The following is a 24019-nucleotide window of genomic DNA, read 5'->3' as shown; positions in this document are numbered from 1 at the left end:
TGGGCTAAGAAAATGCTTCCCTTTCTCTGAATCCTGGTTTCCTGATGGTGTCTTACTCTGGAAAAAGCAAAGGTGCTGTTTTGGCTCCTGTCTCTTTCTGCCTAATCAGCTCACAAGGCTTATAGCTCCCATTTTTCTTATTCTGACCTCACTTCTCTACAAAAAGTATTCGCAGCAGGGAAGGGGCTGTCACTCAGTAACACAGCATCCACTTTGCAGACAGAAGCTCCCAAATCCAATCGCTAGCTCCTCTGGGTAGGGCTGGGGACACTGCTGCCGGTCAGAGTAGGCAGTCCTAAACTAGAGAGACTAGTGGTTTTAATCAGTCCAAGGCCCTGTGCTCTTATTTAACTAGAACCATGTGGACTAGCATCTTGACAAAAGAAGGGCCTAGGGGGTATTGTGTGCAGAGTGGATAGAGGGAGGTGAGACTGTAACTTTGTCATGGCTTAAAAAAATCAATAAACGTTCCCCACCACACTCAAAAAAGGAAGGGTGTTTCAGCAGTTTATGTTGGAAAAGGGATTCAGTTTTTCCAGCCTCTGTCCGTTTCAGCTCAGTCAGTAGCTCTTCAGTGGTTTGTTCTGCCCCACTTTGCTATGAAAGGATTCACAGGTGTTTTACAAGCAATGGATAAAATACGTCAGGAAACATATGCATTTATTCCAGGAAGACTCTGGTATGATTGCCTTGTCCTACTGCGCCGTTGCAGGTGAGGGTGGTGGGGACAGGATAAAACACTGGGATGTCATTCCCATTTAGCTGATTGGGCAGAAAAGGACAGATCTCACCCCTTGGTTTTTCCAGGTGTAGGGAGCCTTTGGTCCTCCAGATGTCGCTGAACGACAGCTCCCATCATCCCTCTCCACTGGCCATGCTGGCAAGAGCCAGTGAGTGTTGAAGCTCAGCACCAAAGGCTCCCCACGCCTGCTCCATTGTAACGAAGGCACTCCACATGTAACTAAGGCAGGCACCTGCAACCAAAGCAATTCCTATGATGAACAACTCTGATGTATTTATATGTTAATGTGTCATTTTGCTGTTGGGATGCTGTGGAAATTCTACATGGTATAAGAAGAGCTCCAGGTGCTTTTGAAAACAGCCAGCCCCGTAATTTTTGATTCCTCATTTTTGCTCTTGTTTTCTTCTGTCCTTCCGTCTCTTGTGGAATCCAGTACAAAGTGCTTCTTTATATCAGCCAGCTGCAGCAGATTGTGACCGCCAGCATCCATGCTTGCTTTGTATTCACGGTAAGCTTTGGTGTTAAGACCTGCAAGGACCATGGCATAGGCGGAAGCTAAGCAGAATTCTTTGGTGGTTTGAAATGCACATTGCATATGAGGTCTCAGCTGTGGTCAATAAATTTCAGTGGGTCTGCTTTGAGTAGGGCTAATGTTTGTTGCAACCTATCAGATTTGAGTAGTGTTAGAACCAAGGGGCCACTCTATGGTTAAAATGCTTACCTAGAGGTAACAAGTAGATGACATTCTGTTGTTTTTTTTTTTTTAATGATATTTATTAAAGTTTAACAATAAAAACATACACAAACAAAAAACAAAAAGAAACAAGTATAATTTCCATCCTTATTTTCTTAAACCTAATTTCCCTGACCTCCTCACACCTCCCCCTTCTGTATTCCAATTTCATTATCTAATCAGCAAATCCATTCCCTTACTTCCCATATTTTTTAATAATTTTATTCTTTTTCCATAATCAACACCCCTGAAAACCACATAATTTTTAAACCCATGTCAATTCTAACATTCATTAATTTTATAATATTTATTAAGATAGTCTTTAAATTTCTTCCAATCTTCTTCCACTGTCTCTTTCTCCTGGTCTCGGATTCTGCCAGTCATCTCTGCCAGTCCCATGTAGTCTGTCATCTTCATCTGCCATTCTTCCAGAGTGGGTAGATCTGGTGTCTTCTAATACTTTGCGATGAGTATCCTTGCTGCTGTTGTAGCATACATAAAAAACGTTCTGTCCTTCTTTAGCACCACATGGCTAACCATACCCAGGAGAAAGGCCTCTGGTTTCTTCAAGAAGGTATATTTAAATACCTTATCATTTCATTATATATCATTTCCCAGAAAGCCTTAATCCTTGGGCATGTCCACCAGAGGTGAAAGAATGTACCTTCATTTTCTTTACATTTCCAACATTTATTGTCTGATAAGTGGTAAATTTTTGCAAGCTTGACTGGGGTCATGTACCACCTATAGATCATTTTCATAATATTCTCTCTCAAGGCGTTACACGCCGTAAATTTCATACCGGTGGTCCACAACCTTTCCCAGTCAGCAAACATAATGTTATGCCCAACATCTTGTGCCCACTTAATCATAGCTGATTTAACCGTTTCATCCTGTGTATTCCATTTCAGCAGCAAGTTATACATTTTTGACAAGCTCTTAGTTTTGGATTCTAACAGCTCTGTTTCCAATTTTGACCTTTCCACCTGAAAACCAATTTTCCTGTCCAACTTATAAACCTCCATTATTTGATAATAATGAAGCCAATCTCGCACTTTATCTTTTAGATTCTCAAAACTCTGCAGTTTCCACTTGTTATCCTGTTCCAAGATTTCACAATATTTTGGCCATTTAGACTCCATATTAAGCTTTTTCAATGCCTTTGCCTCCATTGGTGACAGCCACCTTGGAGTTTTGTTCTCCAATCTTTGTATTTAATCCAAACATTATACAATGCTTTCCTAACAATATGGTTTTTAAAACCTTTATGAGCCTTAACTTTGTCGTACCACAGATATGCATGCCACCCAAAAAAGTTATTAAAACCTTCCAAATATAAAATGTCTGTGTTCTCAAGAAGCAGCCAATCTTTTAACCAGCAGAAAGCTGCTGATTCATAATAAAGTTTCAAATCTGGCAGGGCGAATCCCCCCCTTTCCTTTGCATCAGTTAAAATGTTAAATTTTATTCTGGGCTTTTTGCCCTGCCAGATAAACTTAGAAATGTCTTGCTGCCAACCCTTGAAACATTCCATCTTGTCCACAATTTGCAATGTTTGGAACAAAAACAACATTCTAGGCAATACATTCATCTTTATAACTGCTATTCGACCAGACAAAGAAAGCTTCAAATTTGACCAAATTTCTAAAAAAAATTTCACTTGTTTCCAGCATTTCTCATAGTTATCTTTAAATAAATTCATATTTTTAGCTGTCATATTAATCCCCAAGTATTTTACACTCTTAACCACAGTTAAACCTGTCTCATTCTGAAACCTCTTTCTCAATAACTGTTAAATTTTTCTCTAATACCTTAGTTTTTGACTTGTTCAGTTTAAATCCTGCCACTTGACCAAATTCTTGAATTAATTCCAAAACCCTTTTAGAACTAGATTCTGGCTCTTGTAATGTAAGTACCAAATCATCTGCAAATGCTCTCGGTTTATAGTGTTTCGCTCCGACCTGAACCCCTTTAACCAGCTGGTCCTTTCTTATCATGTTCAGCAAAACCTCCAGGACCGAGGAGACATTTATCAGATAATGTAAGGAACATAATAGACATTTTGGAAATGTTAGAAGTTAATATAAATACAAAAGCTGTTTTGATATTTGTTGACGCGGAGAAAGCCTTTGACAATATTTATTGGACTTTTATGAAGAAGAATCTCCAGGGGATGGGGGTAGGCCAAGGGTTTGAAAACGGTATAGGCTAAACTTATTGTGAACAATGTGATTACGGAAGAACTTAAGATAGAAAAAGGGACATGTCAGGGGTGCCCAATTTCCCCATTACTTTTTATACTTTTTATCAAGTAGATGACATTCTTCCCTCTGTCCTACTATAGCTAACATCCCTTGGGCTAGCCCTCCACCCCGAAATCCTATAGCATTTTTCCATTTCTAAACATGACACACTACAGACGTTGATGTTTATGTGTGTGTGCTCAGAGTAGACTCACTGAAATTAATGCACCAAAGTTCATCATGTCCATCAATTTTCATGGGTCTGCTCTCAGTAGGGCTAACATTGGGACACAACCCAAAGTCTTTAGCAAAACCCATCAGGAAGAAAGTTGCTTTGAGCAGAGGCTGCCTGCTGCTCAGAATTCCACTTTCTCCTTTCTATTTCCGCAGGTGCATCCCAACAACTACTGCACATTTTATGATGATCAGAGGCAGAATTGGTCCATCATGTTTGAATCAGAAAAGGCAGCTGTGGACTTCAGCAAACAGGTGCCAGAGGCGTGCATTGCATTTTGGGGTGGGGGGTTGCTGACCTGCAGACACTGAACTAGTGTTGGCGGGAGCTCAGCTCTCTTGCATCAGTCACCAGAAGCTTTCTCTGCCAACTACTAAGAAGTATCCAGGGAGGGCAAGGAATGGTGGTGTAGCCAGTTGGGGCCTTTTCAGGCCCTTGGGGTCTTCAGCCAGTGCTACGCTGGGCCAGATTCCATAGGTGCAGATGACAATGCAGGCTAATAACACAAAGTGCTTGGTTCTTCTTCTTCACAGCTGTGCATTGCCAAGTATAACAGCATCCGTTCTCCTGACACAGTGTTGTATCAGGATCTTGTTCTCGGAGACGGCCAAGGTGTGGAGACTGGTGATGCCCTGGAGATCACTTTTACAGGCTGGCTGTTCCAGAATGGTCGTCTTGGGCAGGTGAGACCTGGCAGAGGGGGTGTCTGGGGATGATGGGGGTTGAAGTCTCTAGCAGCACTGCATGGCCACAGCTTTCCCACTCCTGGTTTATAGATTGCATACAGCCCTTTTCTTCCACAACCCTGTCTTTTTGCCTTTCAATAACATTGCAAGGAAATGAAACAGGAGAGGGACTTGGTGAGGCTCACCCAGCTTGCTTCACAGCTCTGTGTGCATTTGACCCCAACCCCAATGAGCTCTAGCCAGTGCTTTTCCATGGGGCTTGCATTGGTTGCTCTCCAGAGGTGGGGCCTTGCCCAGCCTTGCCGCCCTTTCTCAACTGGGGATGCCAGGGAGGGAACCCAGGACCTTCTTCCTGGGAAGCACATGCTGTTAGGCCCTAAGCTACACCTGTCTCCAAGGTGTAGATCCTATTTCTCAACCTCATTTTACCCAATCTGCAACATGGGAGGCACCGCTAGGTAGGGGATTCAACATAGAAAGCTGCCTTGCACTGCATCAGGCCACTGGTCTAGGTTGGCATCGCCCACATTGATTGGCAGTAGCTCTCCAGGCTTCCAAGCAAAAGCCTTTCCCTGACCTTCCTTGGAGATGCCAGGGTTGAACCTGGAACCCTCTGCCTGCAAAACAGGTGCTGTGCCCGAGTTGCACCCCGTCCTTCAATACTCATTGCTGTTGGCTCAGCAGTGGGAGTAGCGGAACGTGAACCTATTACCTTCCGCGTTAAAAGTAATTTCACCCCATCAACCTTCCACTTTTGGAACAGGTTTTTGACTCGAATGTAAATAAAGAGAAGTTGCTCCGGCTGAAGCTAGGCTCTGGCAAAGTCATCAAGGTAAGATGGCGCTACCTTCCCACCGCAGTGCAAGGATTCTTTCTTCCACTTCCACATCTAAGCAGAGTTCAGCAGCCCGGGCTGTGTGGAAGGCTGAATAGCAGTGATGTTTTTTGAGCTCAAACCCTGATCAAATGGCTTCCTCAAGAACCGCAGGCAAGTAGCTGTCCCAGCGTGTCTACACTTGCCAGGATCTGCTGGAGTGGGAGGCCCAGACAGGGTCCCTTGATCCCTGCAAAATTCCTGATCCTGCCCTACTGGTCAGTCAGGCTTGTTCTTTCCTTACAGGAGGGGTGGGGAACCTCAGGCCCAGCAGGGACTGAAACTGGCCCTCAGGATTCACCCCAGGCCATGCCCCTCGCCAAGCCTGCTCTGTGGGCTGGACCAAAACAGTCCTGGACCTCTAATGTTGCCTCTTGCTGTCCTGGATGAGAGACAGAGAGGGGGAGTGTGAGTGGGTGTCTAAAGTAGCCTATTGTACAAAGGTAAATATTACATTCATTGCCCCTCCCACTTTCCCCTCTAGCCCCGCCCACTTTTGGCATGCTCCTCCCCACCAAGAAGGTTGCCCCGGAGGGAATGGTTTTCATCAATGCTTTCAACTACTTTCCTCAAGAGTGCAAGAGAACTGTCAGTATTCCTGTGCCCTGCTCTCGACCAGCCTTTACCAGCCTGACAAACACACACACAGATGCTGTGGACTCCAACTCCCATCATCCCCAGCCAGCGCCTGCTGATTGGAGTTGGAGTCCAAGGTATCTGGACGACGTCAGGTTGGCAAAGGCTGTGTGGTTCTGGCACTTAGCTAAGGCAGTCACCCAAACTTGTTTTCTGCTTGGTTCCCCGTTTCTTGAACTTGAAGGGCTGGGAAGATGGAATGATTGGCATGAAGAGAGGAGGCAGGCGGTTCCTCCTTGTCCCGCCAGCATTGGCTTACGGGCCTTTGGCAGAAGCTGAACGCATTCCTCCGGACTCAACCCTGGCCTTTGAGGTGGAAGTCAAACGGGTGAGTGTGTCTTCCTCCCAACGGGTTAGCAACCAAGAGAACCTCAGAAGGTTGTTGGGTGGTCAGTCTACTGCCTGGATAAGGTTCTACAAATGGAGGCACTGGTTGCCTTGACCAGACTCCATGATGCCTCTTTTTTGCTCCCTTAGGTGAGGTTTGCAAAGGGCGCTGACTCCGCCGGACACAGCCTGGCCCCCACCTTCACACCTTCACCAGTGCCACAATCAGAAAGCCCCGCTACAGACCCAGCCTGGCTGACTCCTCCTCCCGCTCCAAAGCCAGGGTGAGAAATAAATTGAGGGTGCCCTTAGCTTTTAAGCCTTCCATTCTCTCAGGTGTCACATCCTAACTCTGCATAACCTCAGCTGCATAACTCAGACCCCATCTGCACTGTACCACCTTGGGATCTACGGATGAAGTCCGGTATACAAATTCAATAAATCATAGAAAATCATATGTTCCAAATAGCGCCATGCCACTTTCAACAGCCGTGGCTTCTTCCAAAGAATCCTGAGGCCACCTTGTCTCATAGGCAACCTGGCAGGGGCCACATTCCAGGGCTGGGCTGGGGCTCCAGTGGACAGAGCAACAGATGCTGCTCCAGCCTTCTGTGCAGCCAGAAAATACACCATGTGGGGCTTCTTTCTGCACACACCTCTCCCTGTCCAGGGAAGCAAGATGCACTGTCACAGTTCAAGGACACATTCCAGCCAGGCTAAAGCTCCCTTGGGGAGGTCATGAGGTGGGGTTGGTGAGGGGCTTGGCCGAGGCAGAGTCCCAAAGGCCAGTTGAGTATCCTACCCCTTAATAGACTCTTCCTACTATGCTCAGGTTTGTTAACTCCCTTCCTTCCATACTGCAGGGAGCCAGCTGTGCGTGCCAAATCAAGCTCTATTAGCAAACAGCTAGCGGTAAGTCCCCATTGGAGCCAAATCTTCCTATTGATTGTATAGTTCCTGTTGAATGTGACCAAAGCAATGAGAAGTAACTTGGTCCTCCCATAGAGAGTAGGATCCTTATTGGTGAGCATTTTTTGAGAAACTCAAAAGCTCCCACATAATAAAGGTACCGTATTTTTTGGTCTATAAGACACCCATTATTTGGGGGGACTTAGATTTAAGAAAATGGGGGGAAATGTATCCGTGTATAAGATCCCCCCTAATTTTTGACATTATTTTTAAGAGAAAAAGCCTAGTGTTATACACGGAAAAATACGGTGTGTCACAGGAAAAGCATATCATCTGTAACTACGAGTAATTAACATTTGATATTGTGCTTGCATAGACTACTGAAATGGGTTTCTAAGTGGTTTTTAAAAAAATATATGCAGTTTTAAAGTTCTTTCATTAATAGTTTTAGAGTGAAAATGTAGCAAGGAAATGGTCTGTTCATGAGGACCCCCCCCCTTTCTCTTTCCCTGGACAGAATCCTGATGTAACAAAAGTGAAACTCATTTCCCGTATGGCGAAGATGGGTCAGCCTATGCTACCTGTCCCTTCCAGCACATTTGCACCCCAGCAAGACTCAGCTGACAAGGAGGTAGAGGTGTGTTAGCTTCAATTCTCAGGTTTTTTTCAGTGGGGTTTGTGTGTGTTGGCTGTTGCTGAAATTCAGGTAGGTTGGCAGGATAACGGTTGACGAACATAGCAAGCTGCCTTATACCGAGTGAGACTGCTCATTCACCTAGCTCCCTACTGTCTACACTGACTGGCAGTGAAGGAGGGGAGGGCCCTTTTTTTTACTTAATTACAAACCTACCTGGTTCTCCAGGGTTTCAGACAGGGGGCATTCCCTGCCTACCAGGTATAAAACCTGGGGCCCTTTGCATGAAACTGAGGGTCTTGTCCTCCCTAGATCTAGTAGTCACCCCAAACTGGTTTTGGGTCTGAATCTTAATTTGAGGGAAAGCCTTGTAAGGATCATCAGTCATTTTATTTGTATGTTGCCTTTCCCAAGTTAAAACAATGCTCAAAGCAGCTTACAACGTATTAAAAAACCCCATAGCTACAAATGTTCTGGCATGCCTCTCTCTCGTTAATGTGGGATTTGAAGCCTCTAGGGTCCCTTTCCACTTCCCAGGAGGGTTAATTGTGCATTGTCTTCTTCAGGTGCCGCATGCCATTCAAGAATTTTTAACCTTCTGTCCGAACGACTACCGTCCAATGGCCCCTCTTCAGTGGGCAATGCAAGGTAAAAAGTGTGTTCCTTTGTTGTGCCTTGGTGATGGTCACCAACTAGGGTGGCTTCAAAAGAGGGTTAGGCAAGTTCATGGAGGAGAGGGTTGTCAGTGGCTGGAAACCACAGGAGGGGAGAGGGCTCTTGCGCTCAGGTGCTTTTTGCAGGCTTCCCATGGGGGCACCAGCATCTTAAAAAGCAGAGACATCACCTTACCAACAAAGGTCCGTATAGTTAAAGCCATGGTTTTCCCAGTAGTGATGTATGGAAGTGATAGCGGAACCATCAAGAAGGCTGATCGCCGAAGAATTGATGCTTTTGAATTATGGTGCTGGAGGAGACTCTTGAGAGTCCCATGGACTGCAAGAAGATCAAACGTATCCATTCTTCATGAAATCAGCCCTGAGTGCTCCCTGGAAGGACAGATTGTGAAGTTGAGGCTCCAGTACTTTGGCCACCTCATGAGAAGAGAAGACTCCCTGGAAAAGACCCTGACGTTGGGAAAGATGGAGGGCACAAGGAGAAGGGGACGACAGAGGACGAGATGGTTGGACAGTGTTCTCAAAGCTGAAAACATGAGCCTGACCAAACTGCGGGAGGCGGTGGAAGAAAGGAGTGCCTGGCGTGCTCTGGTCCATGGGGTCACGAAGAGTCGGACATGACTAAATGACTAAACAACAACAACATGGGGGCACCTGGTTGGCCACTGTGAGAAGAGGGTGCCGGACTAGATGGGCCACTTGCCTGATCTGGTAGGGTTCTTATTGAGTGCAGTGGCTCTACTCAGTAGAATTTAGTTGGACACAACCCAGAAGCCAGCATGATGATTGTGCATGGAAAGCGGAGGAAATCTGGATGTGTGGGGATGGGGGAGCAGTGTCCTTCATTTGCTGCAGATCAGCTTGAGCAGAGTCTGCATCTGTCACTGGCATTGTGTTTAGATGCTTGAATTGATCTGTTTGTGTGCTGACTCCTCTGGGCTCCTTTGGGTGGAAATAGAGACAAACATGTTGATGATGATGACGACGACGATGATGGGCTGCTTGTATTGAGATTGGCAATGCTAATGCCTCTGCTTTCTTCCTAGCTCCTCATCCAGCTGTCTCGGGGCTCCAGGCACCTGGTACCCCCCAGCCACAGCCACCCCTTCCAAGAGCCCCTCAAAACTGTCAGGTAAGGAGTCCTTTGTAGGCAGGGAAAGGTTCTTTCATAGGTTGCCAGGTGAGCCACAACATCATGCTCTGTTCCCTGGTTTGCTCAAGACAGGGGCATGTGACTAGCAGGCTTGACTAAGTTTCTTCATCCTTTTCTGTCAGTGTCAGGTCTTCATTTGCAAAATAGGGAGGGTGCAGCATAACCATGTAGCCTTATTGGAGTTCACCGATTGGGTCTGCATTGCTCTGGGACAGGAGGAAGGAAGTCAAAATGACACCAAGGTTGGTTCAAAGAAAGAGTTTATTCTGCTCTCTGGATAGCAGAAGGCACTTGCGTGATTAGTCCCCAGCAAGCCCAAAGAAATGACAAGTTTCATGCAGTATATATATCCTCCAGGCACCCTCTCCCTCCTTCCAACCATATCAGCCTATGTATGCAGGTTGACATCACATATGTTCCTGCTCTGGTACTCTCAACCATAAAAGGATCTTCCTTCCTGTACTTCTGACCATAAAAGGGATCTTCCTCTTCCTACTCTTATCTGGGAAGAGGTAATCATCTCCGGGAACATGCTCTGGCGTTTGTTCCCGGACCTGGGTTTGTGTGTCAGAGTGTGTCCAGGACGTAAGATAAAGCACAGACGTGTCTTCTCTCTGTTCTGTTCTACTACTGGTATAGTGAAGGCCATAGTTGCCGTCACAACTGATAAAGGAGAGGGCTCTGAGCACTTGTCTATACAGCCGGGCTTTTGTTTATGCATTGAGCTCAGAGCTCAAGTTAATGGATTTTAGCTAAGGAAAAATAGGGATTTTGGTGCAGTTTCAAACTGCACAGTCAGTTTTGGGTTTTGGAAACCCATTCCTTTAACCATGAAGGTAATAGCCCTTCGGTGCAAATCCCAAAAGCGCTAGATTAAGAGCTAGCAGCATTCATAGCCTAGGGTTGGAGGGAAGCAGTTTGTTACCTCAGCAGAGGTAGTTTCCACCAAATCCAGCAGGGATCTTCTATATATTGGGTGATCTTTAGAAGAATGTAAGAAGAACCTCTGCTGGATGAGGCCAACGGCCTATCTCGCCCAGCATCCTGTTCACATGGGGGCACCTGTTCTCAGTGGCTACCTGGATGCCCCAGTGCAAAGTGCACAAACAGTGCCTGCGTGCAAGAGCTCTTTCCCCTCCCCCAGTTTCCAGCAACTGGCATTCAGAAGCATTCCTCCTTCCAGCCATTAGCTGTCGAGGCCAGTAGCCATCAATAGGCGCTTCCCCCATGGATCTGCCCAATCCTCTTTTAAAGCTGTCCAAATGGTTGTCCATCGTTGCCTTTTGCAGGAGAAGATCCCTTGCAGTCCTTGGCCTTTGGGTCATCTAGCCCTTGAGAGCAGGCTTAAGCAATCCTGCTGTTTTAATGTGGGACCTTTTTGCCTTCTGTTTGGTCAGTGTGACAAGTCACCTGACTCTCCTTTCCCTCCCCCACCTGTGTTCTCAGCCTTATGCAGGGATGCCATATGCTTACCCACAAGCGAGTGCCGCAGTTTCCCAGCTCCAGCCTGTTGGGTTGTGCCCAGCTCCTTTCCAAGGTATGTTCAAACTGTGCACTATGTAGCTTTGGGAGCTGCTTTCAAACATTAACTTTTTTAAAAAAGCAAACCCCTTTATTAACATTGTTGACAACCCAAAAGTCTGGTAGCAGGCTTGCCGTATATGAAGAAAGCAAACAGAAAATAATAAGAGAAAAAATGGTGACACACCAGTATTAATTAAGACACCCATATTTCCCAAACTAGTACGAATAGTGAATGTTGAGCATCTACCTCTGTAGCTCAGGAAATGAAATCCTACCTGTTGAGCATTAACTCAGTGAAAGTTAGAAATTCCCCCGTTCAGAGCATCACAGCCTACTGGATCAGGCCAGTAACCCATGTAGTCCAGCATTTTCTTCTTACAGTGGCCAGCCAGATGCCTGCGGGAAACCCACAAGCAGGATCTTAGCACCTTTCCCTTCCTGTGCTTTTCAGCAGCTGGTATTCAGAAACATTTATTGCCCCCAATTGTGAAGTCGGAACATGGACATCATGGCTGGTTGCCATCAATAGCCTTCTCCTCCTCCGTGAATTTGTCCAATCCTCTTTTAAAGCCATCCAAGTTGGTGGCCATCACTGCCTCCCGAAGTCTGCACAGTGTGAAGAAGCATTTCCTTTTGCCTTATTCCAGCCGTTTAAAAGCTGGGAATTAGGCAGCTAAGTTGCCTTAAAGTCCCCCACCCTAGAAGATTCACGGCTGCTTGTTAAGATGCTCAAGGACTGTGTTCTTTTCTCCCTGCCCTTTCTTATTGGTGTGACCCCTCTCTTCCCACCCTGTCCACATCTACAGTGGTACCTCGGGTTAAGTACTTAATTCGTTCTGGAGGTCCGTTCTTAACCTGAAAATGTTCTTAACCTGAAACATCACTTTAGCTAATGGGGCCTCCTGCTGCTGCCACGCTGCTGCTGCGCAATTTCTCTTCTCTTCCTGAAGCAAAGTTCTTAACCCGAGGTACTATTTCTGGGTTAGCGGAGTCTGTAACCTGAACCCAAGGTACCACTGCATTTGCTTCTGCTGGCAGTCTCGTTTTGAAACAACAATAACAAACACAACCTTGCAAAGTTTTCTTTCCTGTCACAGCAGCTGGAGACCTTGGTTCATTCCTGCTGACAGAGACCCGGCAGCAGAACACAGAGATCCGCCTGGCCGTTGGGAAGGTGGCTGACAAGATGGACCAGCTGTCAGTCAAGGTAATACAGAACTTTCAGGATAGCAAGCTGCTTAAGAACTGCCTTGCTAGGACTTTCCAGAAACAATAGGAAGGTGTTTTTCTTGCAACAGGCTTTTCCAGTGGGCTGAAAAGCTCCGTCCCCTGAGGTGTTGGTTTTGTATTGTTGATTATTTTATTTCATAAAAAAACTCAAAGCACTTTACAAAAAGAATAAAACAATAGAATTATTAGTAAAAACAATTTAAATATTTAAAAAATTAAAACCAGTGATAAACTAGAAACCTATCAGCATTCTAGAGATCTAAAGAAGCATGTGCCAAAAAGGGAAAGGCAGTTCCCCATTTACATGGGGTTTGCGTTCTGAGGCACTATGCATGTCAGCCTCCCCCGCACCCCCGAGGGCCAAAACTGGTGCGCCCACAGATGGGGAGTTGTCTGTACAGGGAAGGTGCCTGCCTGATATTGATCGTTGTTCAACTGTTTTAAGGCTTTTAAACAATTTTGGTGTTTTATGTTCATTGTATAATACATATATCAGGCAGTATATGCATTTGCTGAAATAATAAATCAATCTACCTTCAGGTTTTGCTTCTGTTTCATAGTGTTGGAGAACTGTATTTAGCTGCTTTTATAGTAGGCTTGTGAATTGTCTTTTTAATCTCTGAGGGGGGGGGAGGTTTGGGACTAGGGAAGTTGCTTCAGCTAGGTGGTGGAGCACCTCTTTGCATGCAGAAGGTTCCATGTTAGCTCCCTGATGTTTCCAGGTAGGACTGGGCAACTCCCCAGTCTGTAAACCCAGGGAGATGCTGCCCGCCAGTGTTGACAGCACTGAGCTAGATGGACCCAGTGGTCTGATGCTGAGCCAGATTCCTGTGCTCCCAGCAGTTTCTCTCCTTGGCAAACAAGTGAGCAGCTCAAAGGGCCCAGGCCTGATCTGGCTTCTTCCCTCCCATGTGCTGATGCTTCAAGCTGCACCTCCTTTTTGTTTTTCCTTTCTCTCCCCACACCCCTTGCAGCTGGAGGAACTGCGGAAGCAAAACTCTGGCCCCGGTTTGCTGCCAGGCATCTCTTCTGTTTCCATGGAAACCTCTATGATCATGAGTAACATCCAGCGTATCCTGCAGGTAAAGAGCCTGTCTACTTGAGAGCATGAAGACTTTTACCTTGCTTTTACCTTCAGGTGAAGGGTCACAGCTAAGTGGCAGAGCATGTGATTCGCAGGCAACAGGTCCTGGGTACAGTCCCCAATGGTGTCTCCTGGCAGGGCTGAGAGAGACCCCGTGCCTGAAACCCTGGAGGAGACGCTGCCAGTCAGTGGGGAGCCTTGGGCACAAATGCTGCCCTGTCCTTCCCTGTTCCTGCTCTGCACCTTCCTTGAGTTCTTTTGGCCAGCTGGAAGTGTCTTTGTTGCTAGCCTGGATGTGGAGCAATCGGTGTAGAGACTTCTTGTCTCCTGTATTATAGCCACATCTGCTGTTCCACCCACTTTTGTCCCACACCTGGACAGTTGATCCAGAGGCAAGGCAGTCTTTGGACTGGCAGAGGTTCTTTGCCCCTGTTGTAGGCTGCACTGAGCTAGATACACGCAACGCTTATACAATGAGGACTGTACGCATGCGCGAGGACAGGTGCTGCGGTGATATCAGAGATAGGAATAGGAAGAGTTACACATTCCATTAGTTTGGAACGGGCGTTTCCGGGCTCTCTTTGGATAAAAGCATTCTTCAATATCTCACGTTTAGAGGTGAGATATCTACATGGAGAAATCCTTGATTTTAGCCTAGTTGTGCCCCGCTTCTCCCAGAAGAAAAAGGGATGCCGTTACCAAGATTCGGTTGGCCTTTACTAGTGGCCAAGCCATGTTATAGGTCCTGCCCCGCGAAACACCCTGCGACTAGACCTTTGGCAGGAACCGTCCCTCTTTTGAGAACTGTATTCGCGCACTCCTCTGCAGAGATTGAAGTAGCCGCTAGTTTAACAATGCACTGCCTGAAAGGAGGGTTTAATCTCCGGGTCGTGCATTGCAGCGGGTTGGACTAGATGATCCTCCTGGTCCCTTCCAACCATACAAATCTATGATCTGTGAACTATCTGGCTTGAGCTAAGAGAGCTTCCTCTGTTCCAGTTCCTCTAAGGCTGCACTAGCTATTGGGCTTTTAGTATTGCAGCTCCAGACATCCAGAATGAGTTTCCAGCCCAAATCAGACCAGGGCCTAGTGTGACGCTGTTCAGATGCCTCTTGAAAGCATGCTTGCTTTGGAGGGCTTTCCATCCTGAAATGTCACTTATGAAGATCAAGTTTTATACCTGCTGAAATGGTGTTGTTTTTTAAGGCTTATTGTATCAGAGTTTGTGAAACTGATTTTATTCATTCTCAGAGCTTGGATTTCTGTGTTGTTGTTTGCTTTTACCATGTATCTTGCTTCCATGGCTTCATGCTGTACAGCTGTCTCGCAATTTGCTTACTAAATAAAGTTTACCTAGGAGGCTTGCAAAAGGGGAGCAGCTCCAAACTGCCCATGTTCTGTCCATGACCATGGCGGAAAACCACAACGATTTCTCTCCTCAAATCTGAGTCCCCGAGAGAGGTTGGGGAAGAGATTGTGGCTGGAGATTGTGAGAGTTGTAGAGGCCAGGACTGACTCTGACACATTCCGTTTTGCTCTTTGTGCCACAGGAAAATGAGAGGTTGAAACAGGAGATCATTGAAAAGAGCAGCCGCATTGAGGAGCAGAACAAGAAGATTGGTGAACTGATTGGCCGCAACCAACGGTGAGGGAGAGCCTTGCTCACTTTAAATGCTCTATGAGAAACAGCTGGTATTTGTGGCTGAAGCCTAAAGCTCAGGTGGCCTGGCTCAGTCCCCAGGCACCCCAAGGCTGCTGCCAGTCAAAGTGGACACTACTGGTCTGGATGGACAAATAGAGGAATACAGGAATATAGCCAGTGTGGGGTAGCAGTTAAGAGGGTCGGTCAGAGTAAGATCTGGGAGACCAGGGTTCCAATCCCCACTCTGCCATGAAGGTGACCTTGGGCCAGTCACTCTCTCTCATTCTAAGCTACCTCACAGGGTTGTTGTGAAGATAAAAAAGGGAGGAAAACTATATACCAGTATTTGAGCTCCTTGGAGGAAAGATGGAACATAAAATAAGAACTATTATGATTCTGATATAAAGGATAGAAGCTCTCCTAGGGTGGCTTTTGAAAAGTGAGCTCTACATATGATACTGCCTTGATTTCTTTTTTTACATGAGAGGATGGAAAGTATCAAATCATGCAAACATTCACGTGTGTAAAAAACAATTCTTCCCTCAGCTATGTGGAGCAGAGCAACCTGATATTTGAACAGAGCAATATCTCACTGCAGAGGACCATGAAGCACACCCAGGCAAGGGTCCTACATGCTGAACAGGAGAAGGTAAGCCCTGGCAGTGTGATAGCAACAACAGGAAGGCCAAGTGACTGAGGCTGTGGGGAGGGCAAGTGCTATCCCAGAATCCCGTCCTTGAGTTCACAATCGCTAGTGCAGGTCACTATTCCCCTTTGCCTGCAGGCCAGAAAGAAGTTACGTTTCTGAGCAGCAGCAATAACAAAATACAGTGCTACCTTGGGTTAAAAACACAGGATGAGAACACAAATCGTGCAGTAGCGGCGCGGCGACAGCAGCAGGAGGCCCCATTAGCTAAAGTGATTCTTCAGGTTAAGAACAGTTTTAGGTTAAGAGCAGACCTCATGAACAAATTAAGTACTTAACCCAAGGTACCACTGTAGAAGAAACGACTGTCTAGGTATACATGCATGTACAGGTAAAAGATTCATAAGCTTCAGGTAATCCTTTGAAAAGCACCTCAGATTGAATATGAGAGAACAACAGAATATCCCTTTAACATCGAACACAGTGACTAAAAAAAAAATGCACCACATTGGTCTACAGTAAGATCTCATTGGCTGCATTCACATGCCATGGTAAACTGTGGGTTGGCATGACGTGAGCAAGCACAGTGAACGTCCCCCTCACTTCCTCCTATGCAGCCAAGAAGAAGGGTGTGAGAGTTTCCACTTCTAGGTAACTGCTGCTTCCTCTGTTGTCTGGACTGAGAACAGCCATTAATGTTAAGCAGAATTAGTTTCTGAAGTTAGCTTATTGAAACAAACATTTGAAGTTGGTGTGTTTAAGATTAACCATAGTTGATGTTAGCTGCAGCTCGTTGTCCCAGGCAGCACAGCAAACCATGGCTAGGCATAAGTGTCAGGGTTCCTGGGCGCATGAGAGGAGGAGATGTAAGGGGAGAGCATGCAAGTCCAGGTTTGCTGTGGCCTGTTCTTGCTTGAGCATCAGCGTGCAAACCCTGCCATTAAGGGATCTTCCATGCATCTTACCCTCAGGCCGCTGGGATTTTGAGTGATATAATCAGCCCTTGGACCACAGAATAAGCAGAGTGTGCTTAACCCAGAATGCCATTGCCTCTTTTGATAAAACTTTCTCCCCTCTTGCTGTTCTTGCTTCTGGTGGTGTTAACTCTCCTCTCCTTGTCGCCGCCTTTCTCTCTAGCACATGCTGCCACTGGATCACTTGCAATTCCCAGGAACAGCATGCTGTCTCCAACAGTGGAGGGAAACCCTAGCCCTCGTGGCTGTTGGCTGTGTATAGCTTTTCCTGCCCCATTGTTTTGTCTAATCCGCTGCTAAAGACATCTAACTGTTTGGCCTTCATTTTATCTTGTTGGAGAGAGCTCTGCTGTGTGAAGATGTCCTTTCTTTTGTCTGTCCTGAATTTTCTGGGGAAATCTTTTCTGCTCTCCATTTTATGCACCTTTGGCATGCATGCTTTCTCCTGAACTAATTAAAAAGCCCAAGGCATCTGCCTCCCCCCGCTCCTCATAGCCTTGCCAGTAGACCAGTTCTGCAGGGTGTTTCCTGGGAGACTCATTCTTAGCATTTGGGAGCCTCCAAAAGCACAGCTCTTGCATCCTCCCAGGAAAGGTCTTGTGACTCTCCTTCCCCATATGTTCTCCTGTCTCTTCTGCTCCTTTGCGTTGCAGGTCAGAATCAACAAGAAGCTAGCAGAAGCCACGGCGCAGATCACCCAGCTCCAGCTGGAGCTGGCCCGTCATCAGAAGCAGGAGATGAATCTCCACTCCCAACTGAATGAAGCCCTGACGGAGTCGGAGAGGCAGAAAGCCCAGGTCAGCCGACTCCGTGCACAGCTGGCAGGTAAGGGAAACTGAGAGGAGGCACTGAAATGGCAGAAGAGCACAATCCAAGCACATGCAGAGTAGTTTTATCATCCTAGGAAATTCTTTAGCTTGCTGGTAGGGAGCCTGTGGCCCTCAAAGTATTACTGGCTTTCACCTCTCATGAGCCCCAGGAAGCATAGCCAGGGATGATGGGCGTTGGAGTCCAGCAACCTCTGGATGTCCTGCTCCTTAGGGCCTCCTGCAGTGTAGCTGTTAAAAACTCAGACACACAATCTCCAAAAAGACTCTTGACTTTAATTCCATCTGTTTAAAAAAGGCAAGCTTCTGATCTCTACAAACTTGATTGATTGTATTTCTATGCTGCTTTTTGTTGAAATGAATCTCCAGCTTACAAACAATAAGTAACATTAACCTAATGTAACATAATAGAAAATGGGTTTGTGCAGATTCTGCACCTTCCTTGCCCTGCATGCAAGAGTGAGAAGAAACATGTGATATGTCTTTAAAGTTACACGTAGGCCCCATCCACACTATACAGCATTATCATGCCACTGCAGTCAGGCATCTCTTTCTCCCAAGGAATCCTGGGAAGTGTGATTTTTTTCCAGCTGCCAATACAGTGGTACCTCGAGTTACAGACGCTTCAGGTTACAGACGCTTCAGATTACAGACTCCACTAACCCAGAAATAGTACCTCGGGTTAAGAATTTTGTTTCAGGATGAGAACAGAAATCGTGCTCCGGTGGTAAAGTGGTACCTTAGGTTAAGTTTCAGATTAAGAACGGACCTCCAGAACGAAATAAGTACTTAACCCGAGGTACCACTGTAGTTGTGTAGAAGTGGAGAGCCCTGTTTAAGCAGCCATTTCCAGCATAGTTTAACAGTTTGGGAATTGTAGATGGGGGTTTGTGGCAGACTGGGGTTTCCCACCACCTCTCAGCTCCCTTAACAGAATGTTCTCAGTTCCCAGAATGTCTTGTGGGAAGCTATGAGTGTTTAAAGCATATAGTGCAGATGGCACTGTACTTAGGCTTAGCTACAGCAATGTATGGAAACAGGGACATGCACTGTGGCACAGACTTCGTCTGTCACTGGCTATGTGCCCCACCTCCACAGAACTTGAGAAGTTGTCTGACGACATGAAAAGCAGATACCAGGAGGTGAACCTGATTGGGAATAAGTTGGATGAGAAGGTGGTAGCCCTGGAAGAGGAGCTGGCTGATCTCCACGTTCAGAAGGAGAATCTGGAGAAGGTAGTGTCCAGGGGTGGCAAAAGTCATCACCCGAGGCCAGAGGTGGCTCCCTAGAAAACTCTCTCTGACCCTTAGGATTCTCCCAGTGCCACCCCTCCCCCCAGCTTTGCACCCTTGACTGTTCTTTGCCTCCCTGGACTGTTCTTTGCCTCCCTGGAAGATGCCCTTGAACTCTGATCATGCGTCTTCTTTCATTTTTAAATGGAGGATTGAAAGGGACAAGTGGACAAATTAACGTGTGTTGCTCCACTACCATCATCCCTCTTATATCATCTGGATTATGACACTGCCCTTGAATCCTTGAGGCAAAGGCTTTGGGACATCTCACATAGGGACCTGCGATCCCAATCTTATGTAATTTGTAGCCTGGTCGCAGCTTGAATCCAATACGGGTATGACTATCAAATATCCTCATACCTTAGGAATATGTCTGTACCTACCTATCGGCGTTTATTTACCAAAGCCAGACTAAATGTATTTCCCTTGGAAGTTCTAAATGACAGGCTGAGAGGCATCCTCTATCAGAATAGGCTTTGTTTATGTTCTGCAAACATCGATTGCATGAACACGCAAGGGACCAACTGATCAATCCCCTACTGGCAAATTTTCCAGGAAAATCTGAAGCCTCCCATATTAAATACCTTTTGGAAGACAGGTCAAATGATATTACACTGGCCGTGGCAAAGTTTCTTTCGGAGGTTGTAAGAAACAAATATATTTAGCCCTAGATAAAACAAATGACTGCCTTGATTTCTTCCATCTGTCTGTCTGGTTGTTTTAACTGTATCTAGTTTAGAAATTGTTTTGTGGATCTTTGGACCACAATAAAGTATTGATAGATAGATATCATTATGACACCAGAGTCTACACTGTGCCTCATTTCCCAAGGAAACACAGACTAAGTACCTAGACCCCTGGAATCTTGCACCAGTCAGAGACTGGGGTGGCATTTAGCCCCATATTACTAATCATGGGAGCAGCAAAGAGGGTGAAGCCCAGCTCTCTAGAAATAACAGGTTGTATCTAAGGTACTACAAAGTGAAAGTCACTTAGCTGTGCCTGTGTGGCTGAGTAGGGATTCAAACCCTGGTCTCCTGAGTCCTGGTTAGAGACCAACCATTACACAGTACTTTCATCAGGGGCTGCAGTCTTTTTTGTGGCAAATAATCCCCCCTCCCCTCTACTTGTTCCAGACAACAACTCTGCAGCTGCTGGAGAGTCAGGAGGAGCAAAGGGGGAGCAGCAGCACCGAGGAGGAAGAACCTGCGGAAAGGAAGCAGCCAAGTGCCACACCCCTTTATGGGGATCCCCACAGCAACTCTCTCCGAGAACCAGCACCAGTGGCATCCCCTGCTCCTTTGGGTAATCTGAAGGAAAGCTCAAGCAGTCCTCCATTCACCGCTCTCAAAGGAGCCCAAGACAGCCTGCTTTTTGCAGCTCCTGAGGCTCATTCTTCGGAAGCACCGGTTGAACAAACTCGTGCAGCCTCTGCTTAAACTGCAAGGCCGCCTCTCAGGCTCTCCGCCAGAATTGAGAAGGAGAGGCCAAGCACTCAGGGTGAAATGGACACAATAGAAATAATTTTGAAATAATTTCTTCTTTTTTCTTGCATTTTCATTTTTTGGGTCTTTGGCTAATGTTTTCTCATTTGCTTCTATTTCCTTTCTAATTTGATCGAATTTTTCCTCTCGAATTCTTTTTTGTATCGCATCATGTTGTATATAAAATCCTCTTATGAAAGCTTTGCTTGCATCCCATTTCACTCTGATGTATGTTTCTTGTGCCATGTTTATTTGAAAAAATTCCTTCAGAAGTTCTTGTGCTTTGTTCATTATCTTTTCATTGTTTAAGATTTTTTCCTTCATTCTCCATCTTCGGTTACAAATGGGATCTGTTCTGGAGCCTGGCCACATCCCAAAAACTTTGTAACTGGAGACGCCCTTCTGTGCATGCGCACAGCTCAATTGAGCACTTCTGTGCATGACCACGCAGTGAAACATTTCCAGGTTTGCAACCCAAGGATTAAACGTTACCCAAAGGTAACATAACCCAAGGGTCAACTGTATTTTTCTGTTGTTTCTTAACTCCATCATAATTGAATTATGGTCTGTTATTGATTTAGGTTGTATTTCTACCTTTTTGATTTTCCAAATTAAATTGTTTGTTATCCAAATTCCAGCTATTCTTCCTGCCTATTGCTTGGCCTCAGAATAATTTGTGTATTATTTTTTCATTTGGGTATCTATGTCTCCATGCGTCTTTTCAATTTAAATTTTCTGCCATTTGAAAAAATGAATATGGTAATCTCCCTTCTTTTGATTTCCCCCCTCTCTCTGTTCTAATTCTATTGAGGTAATGCCTGAGAACCTGAGATCCAGGCATACCCCTGTCACGCAAATATAGTCTTTGACACTTATTCCCATCCCAGTACAAAGGAAAGTATTTACAGCTCCTTGGTCCCTGAGTCAAATCAAATACACCCCTCTGTCTTGTCCGGCTTCATCCCACTATAGGATGGATAGGCATTGTGATTGAGGTGGTTGGATATCACTGGCCCATGACTCCTTGGGAAGGCCCTGCAGAGGTGTCTGTACATCTCGGGGATTATGGTGGGCTCACTCACCCCTCCCCTTATACCTCACTTAGAATCATAGAATCATAGAGTTGGAAGAGACCACAAGGGCCATCGAGTCCAACCCCCTGCCAAGCAGGAAACACCATCAGAGCACTCCTGACATATGGTTGCCAAGCCTCTGCTTAAAGACCTCCAAAGAAGGAGACTCCACCACACTCATTGGCAGCAAATTCTACTGTCGAACAGCTCTTACTGTCAGGAAGTTCTTCCTAATGTTTAGGTGGAATCTTCTTTCTTGTAGTTTGGAACCATTGCTCTGTGTCCACTTCCCTGGAGCAGCAGAAAACAACCTTTCTCCCTCCTCTATGTGACATCCTTTTATATATTTGAACATGGCTATCATATCACCCCTTAACCTCCTCTTCTCCAGGCTAAACAAAACAGGCTGAACTTCCCTGGGTCCTAAATGCCATTGGAACGGAGAAGATTGATACAATGAGTGATTTCCGAGGAATTTCTAAAGTTTTGCCATTGAGCCAGTGCATAAATACATTTATCAGTGAATCGTTCCCAACCCCTTCTTTCCTGCTCCCAAGAGCTGGGACTCATGATTTTTCAGCTTTTAATTGGAATTATGTATTGACAAGACACTGGCTTTTTCTGCCATCTATTAATTCCAACTCTGGGGAGTCCAACTCTCCCTCCCACCCCACCCCCACACTTTTTCTATGTCATGCTGGAGGAATATGTTGACCTGACTGATATTTTGGGAAATGGTTTGCCCATTTGCCCTCTATGCAATTGGGCACCTCACCATCCATAATACCAAACTTGGCATGAGGGTTCCCAGGGTGGGGTGGCAGACCTTATTGCTGTTTGTAGGTTGGGTGCCATTTTGAATCAAGATGGCAGACTGAAATTTCAGTTTGGCATGACTTTGCCCGTTTTGTGGCATATGTTCAGCCACAAGTAGAGATATGGTCGCTAGATTCAGCTCAAGAGTGCTCAAGGTGTGTGTGTGGGGGGGTCTTCATTGATGTTTGGATGTTGGGTGCCATTGTGAATCCTGGACAGTGCCTGTGTGTGTGATATTAGTGTGGGGGGTGTTAGAGGAGAGGTAGTACTTTGGTGGAGGACACACCATGCTCCTTCTGTGGTAGTTGGTTCTCAGCGAGCCAGCCAGCAAGAAATCATATGGATTAAGAGACGTTAACTCTTTATTAGAAGAAAAAAGGCCTGCTTGCTTCCTTCAACAGGGCAAGGAGTCAGATGTGCTCTTGTGAGAGAGGTCTGAGGCCTTCTTTTGACATTAGAGCCGCTGAGGGATAGAAATAATTACGCTCTCCACAGTCCCAAACATGGTTAGAAGCCTACAGCTTGCTTTAATTCTGCACTTGCTGGGTGTGAACAGAGAGCCAAAACAAACCTCTGTCTTACCTTTCTGGCTCTGAGCTGGAGGAAGATGATGCAGGTGCAGAGACAGGGAAAGATACCACACCCTTGCATCTTTGTCCTTCATCTTACACCATCTTCCACTGGTGCAGCAGGCTCTTTGTAGCAAGGGCATGTTCTGGTGACCACAAATTTTGAATTGGCTACCCAGGCCACACAAGCTTTACAAGCTCGTTATAAGACATTGTAGAAAAATCAGCAATGCTTCTGTTCACTGATTCCTGGAACTTTCTTGAAATGTAGGCTTCAGCTGCAAACATTACTAGAGCAGTGTGTGGGAATGAAAGGCACACCACTTGTTCAGTGCAAGAATTAACCTCAAGAAATGATCCCAGAGTTGGATTATTTTCTATGACATGTCATGGGTGTTTAGAGTAAGATGCATCACCAAACCTCTTAAATCCGACATTATTTTTGCATTCAGGTACGTCAAAGCGACTTACACAGGAAAGCACAAAGAATTTGAATCTACTGTTTCTGGTAACAGTGATACCATCCCCGCAAAAACGGACTGGCAAGCGAAAATGATAGAAGATCTACAACTTGCCAGAACAACAGGGAGAATAGGAGGAAATCCAATACCAAAAGTTAATCGAGATCGGATAACATTTAAGGAAGATCTTAAAAATTAGTGCCGACGTTAATCTCCTGACAGACCTAGAATGAATCTTGGAATATGGAGAATGTACATAGTAAAAGTTCATGGATATAACACGAGAACGCTAAATTAGAAGAAAGAAATGTGTTTTGCCAGACAAAGTGTAAATAGCACAATGAGAAGACTCGGAAGTTAGCTACCTGCGCCTTCCTCGCCTTCTGCTCCTTCCCTCGATCTCCTCAGACGCGTCCCTTCTTCGCCCGGCGAGCGGAGGCGCCACCTCATTGGCCAGCCTCGAGCGAGCGTCACCCGCCCTCCCGCCTCCCTCTCCCAGAAACCAGCTTCCCATTGGTCCAGCCCTGTCCCCCTCCCTTTCCGTCAAACT

The 24019-nt window shown here is 46.0% G+C and overlaps 1 protein-coding gene and 1 long non-coding RNA gene across 8 annotated transcripts in view; one reads left to right on the top strand and one right to left on the bottom strand.

The window, feature by feature from the left end:
* Positions 1-24019, top strand: part of LOC307208139 (FK506-binding protein 15-like) — a 54159-nt gene that overhangs the window by 6458 nt on the left and 23682 nt on the right. For 2 of the 7 annotated variants that reach the window (XM_079962554.1, XM_079962552.1), the window contains exons 5-18: positions 1176-1250; positions 4109-4207; positions 4487-4636; positions 5403-5471; positions 6334-6477; positions 6627-6760; positions 7340-7388; positions 7903-8022; positions 8586-8667; positions 9740-9825; positions 11293-11383; positions 12468-12577; positions 13575-13682; positions 15236-15330. In XM_079962554.1, coding sequence (XP_079818680.1) covers positions 1176-1250; positions 4109-4207; positions 4487-4636; positions 5403-5471; positions 6334-6477; positions 6627-6760; positions 7340-7388; positions 7903-8022; positions 8586-8667; positions 9740-9825; positions 11293-11383; positions 12468-12577; positions 13575-13682; positions 15236-15330 — 1412 coding nt within the window. Of the gene's footprint in view, positions 1-1175; positions 1251-4108; positions 4208-4486; positions 4637-5402; positions 5472-6333; positions 6478-6626; positions 6761-7339; positions 7389-7902; positions 8023-8585; positions 8668-9739; positions 9826-11292; positions 11384-12467; positions 12578-13574; positions 13683-15235; positions 15331-15873; positions 15977-17600; positions 17773-18872; positions 19010-20202; positions 21183-24019 lie in introns of those variants that run through there. The other 5 variants (XM_079962558.1, XM_079962557.1, XM_079962553.1 and 2 more) reach the window with 5 other exon arrangements.
* Positions 18-24017, bottom strand: LOC307208162. The gene is made up of 3 exons (XR_013835026.1): positions 23835-24017; positions 1066-1270; positions 18-974 (listed from the first exon to the last, which is right to left on the bottom strand). It is a non-coding gene; the product is annotated as an uncharacterized lncRNA (long non-coding RNA).

This window comes from Podarcis cretensis (genome assembly GCF_951804945.1).
Source record: "Podarcis cretensis genome assembly, chromosome: Z".
NCBI classification, from domain to species: domain Eukaryota; kingdom Metazoa; phylum Chordata; class Lepidosauria; order Squamata; family Lacertidae; genus Podarcis; species Podarcis cretensis.
This window is presented reverse-complemented; position numbering and strand designations above follow the sequence as displayed.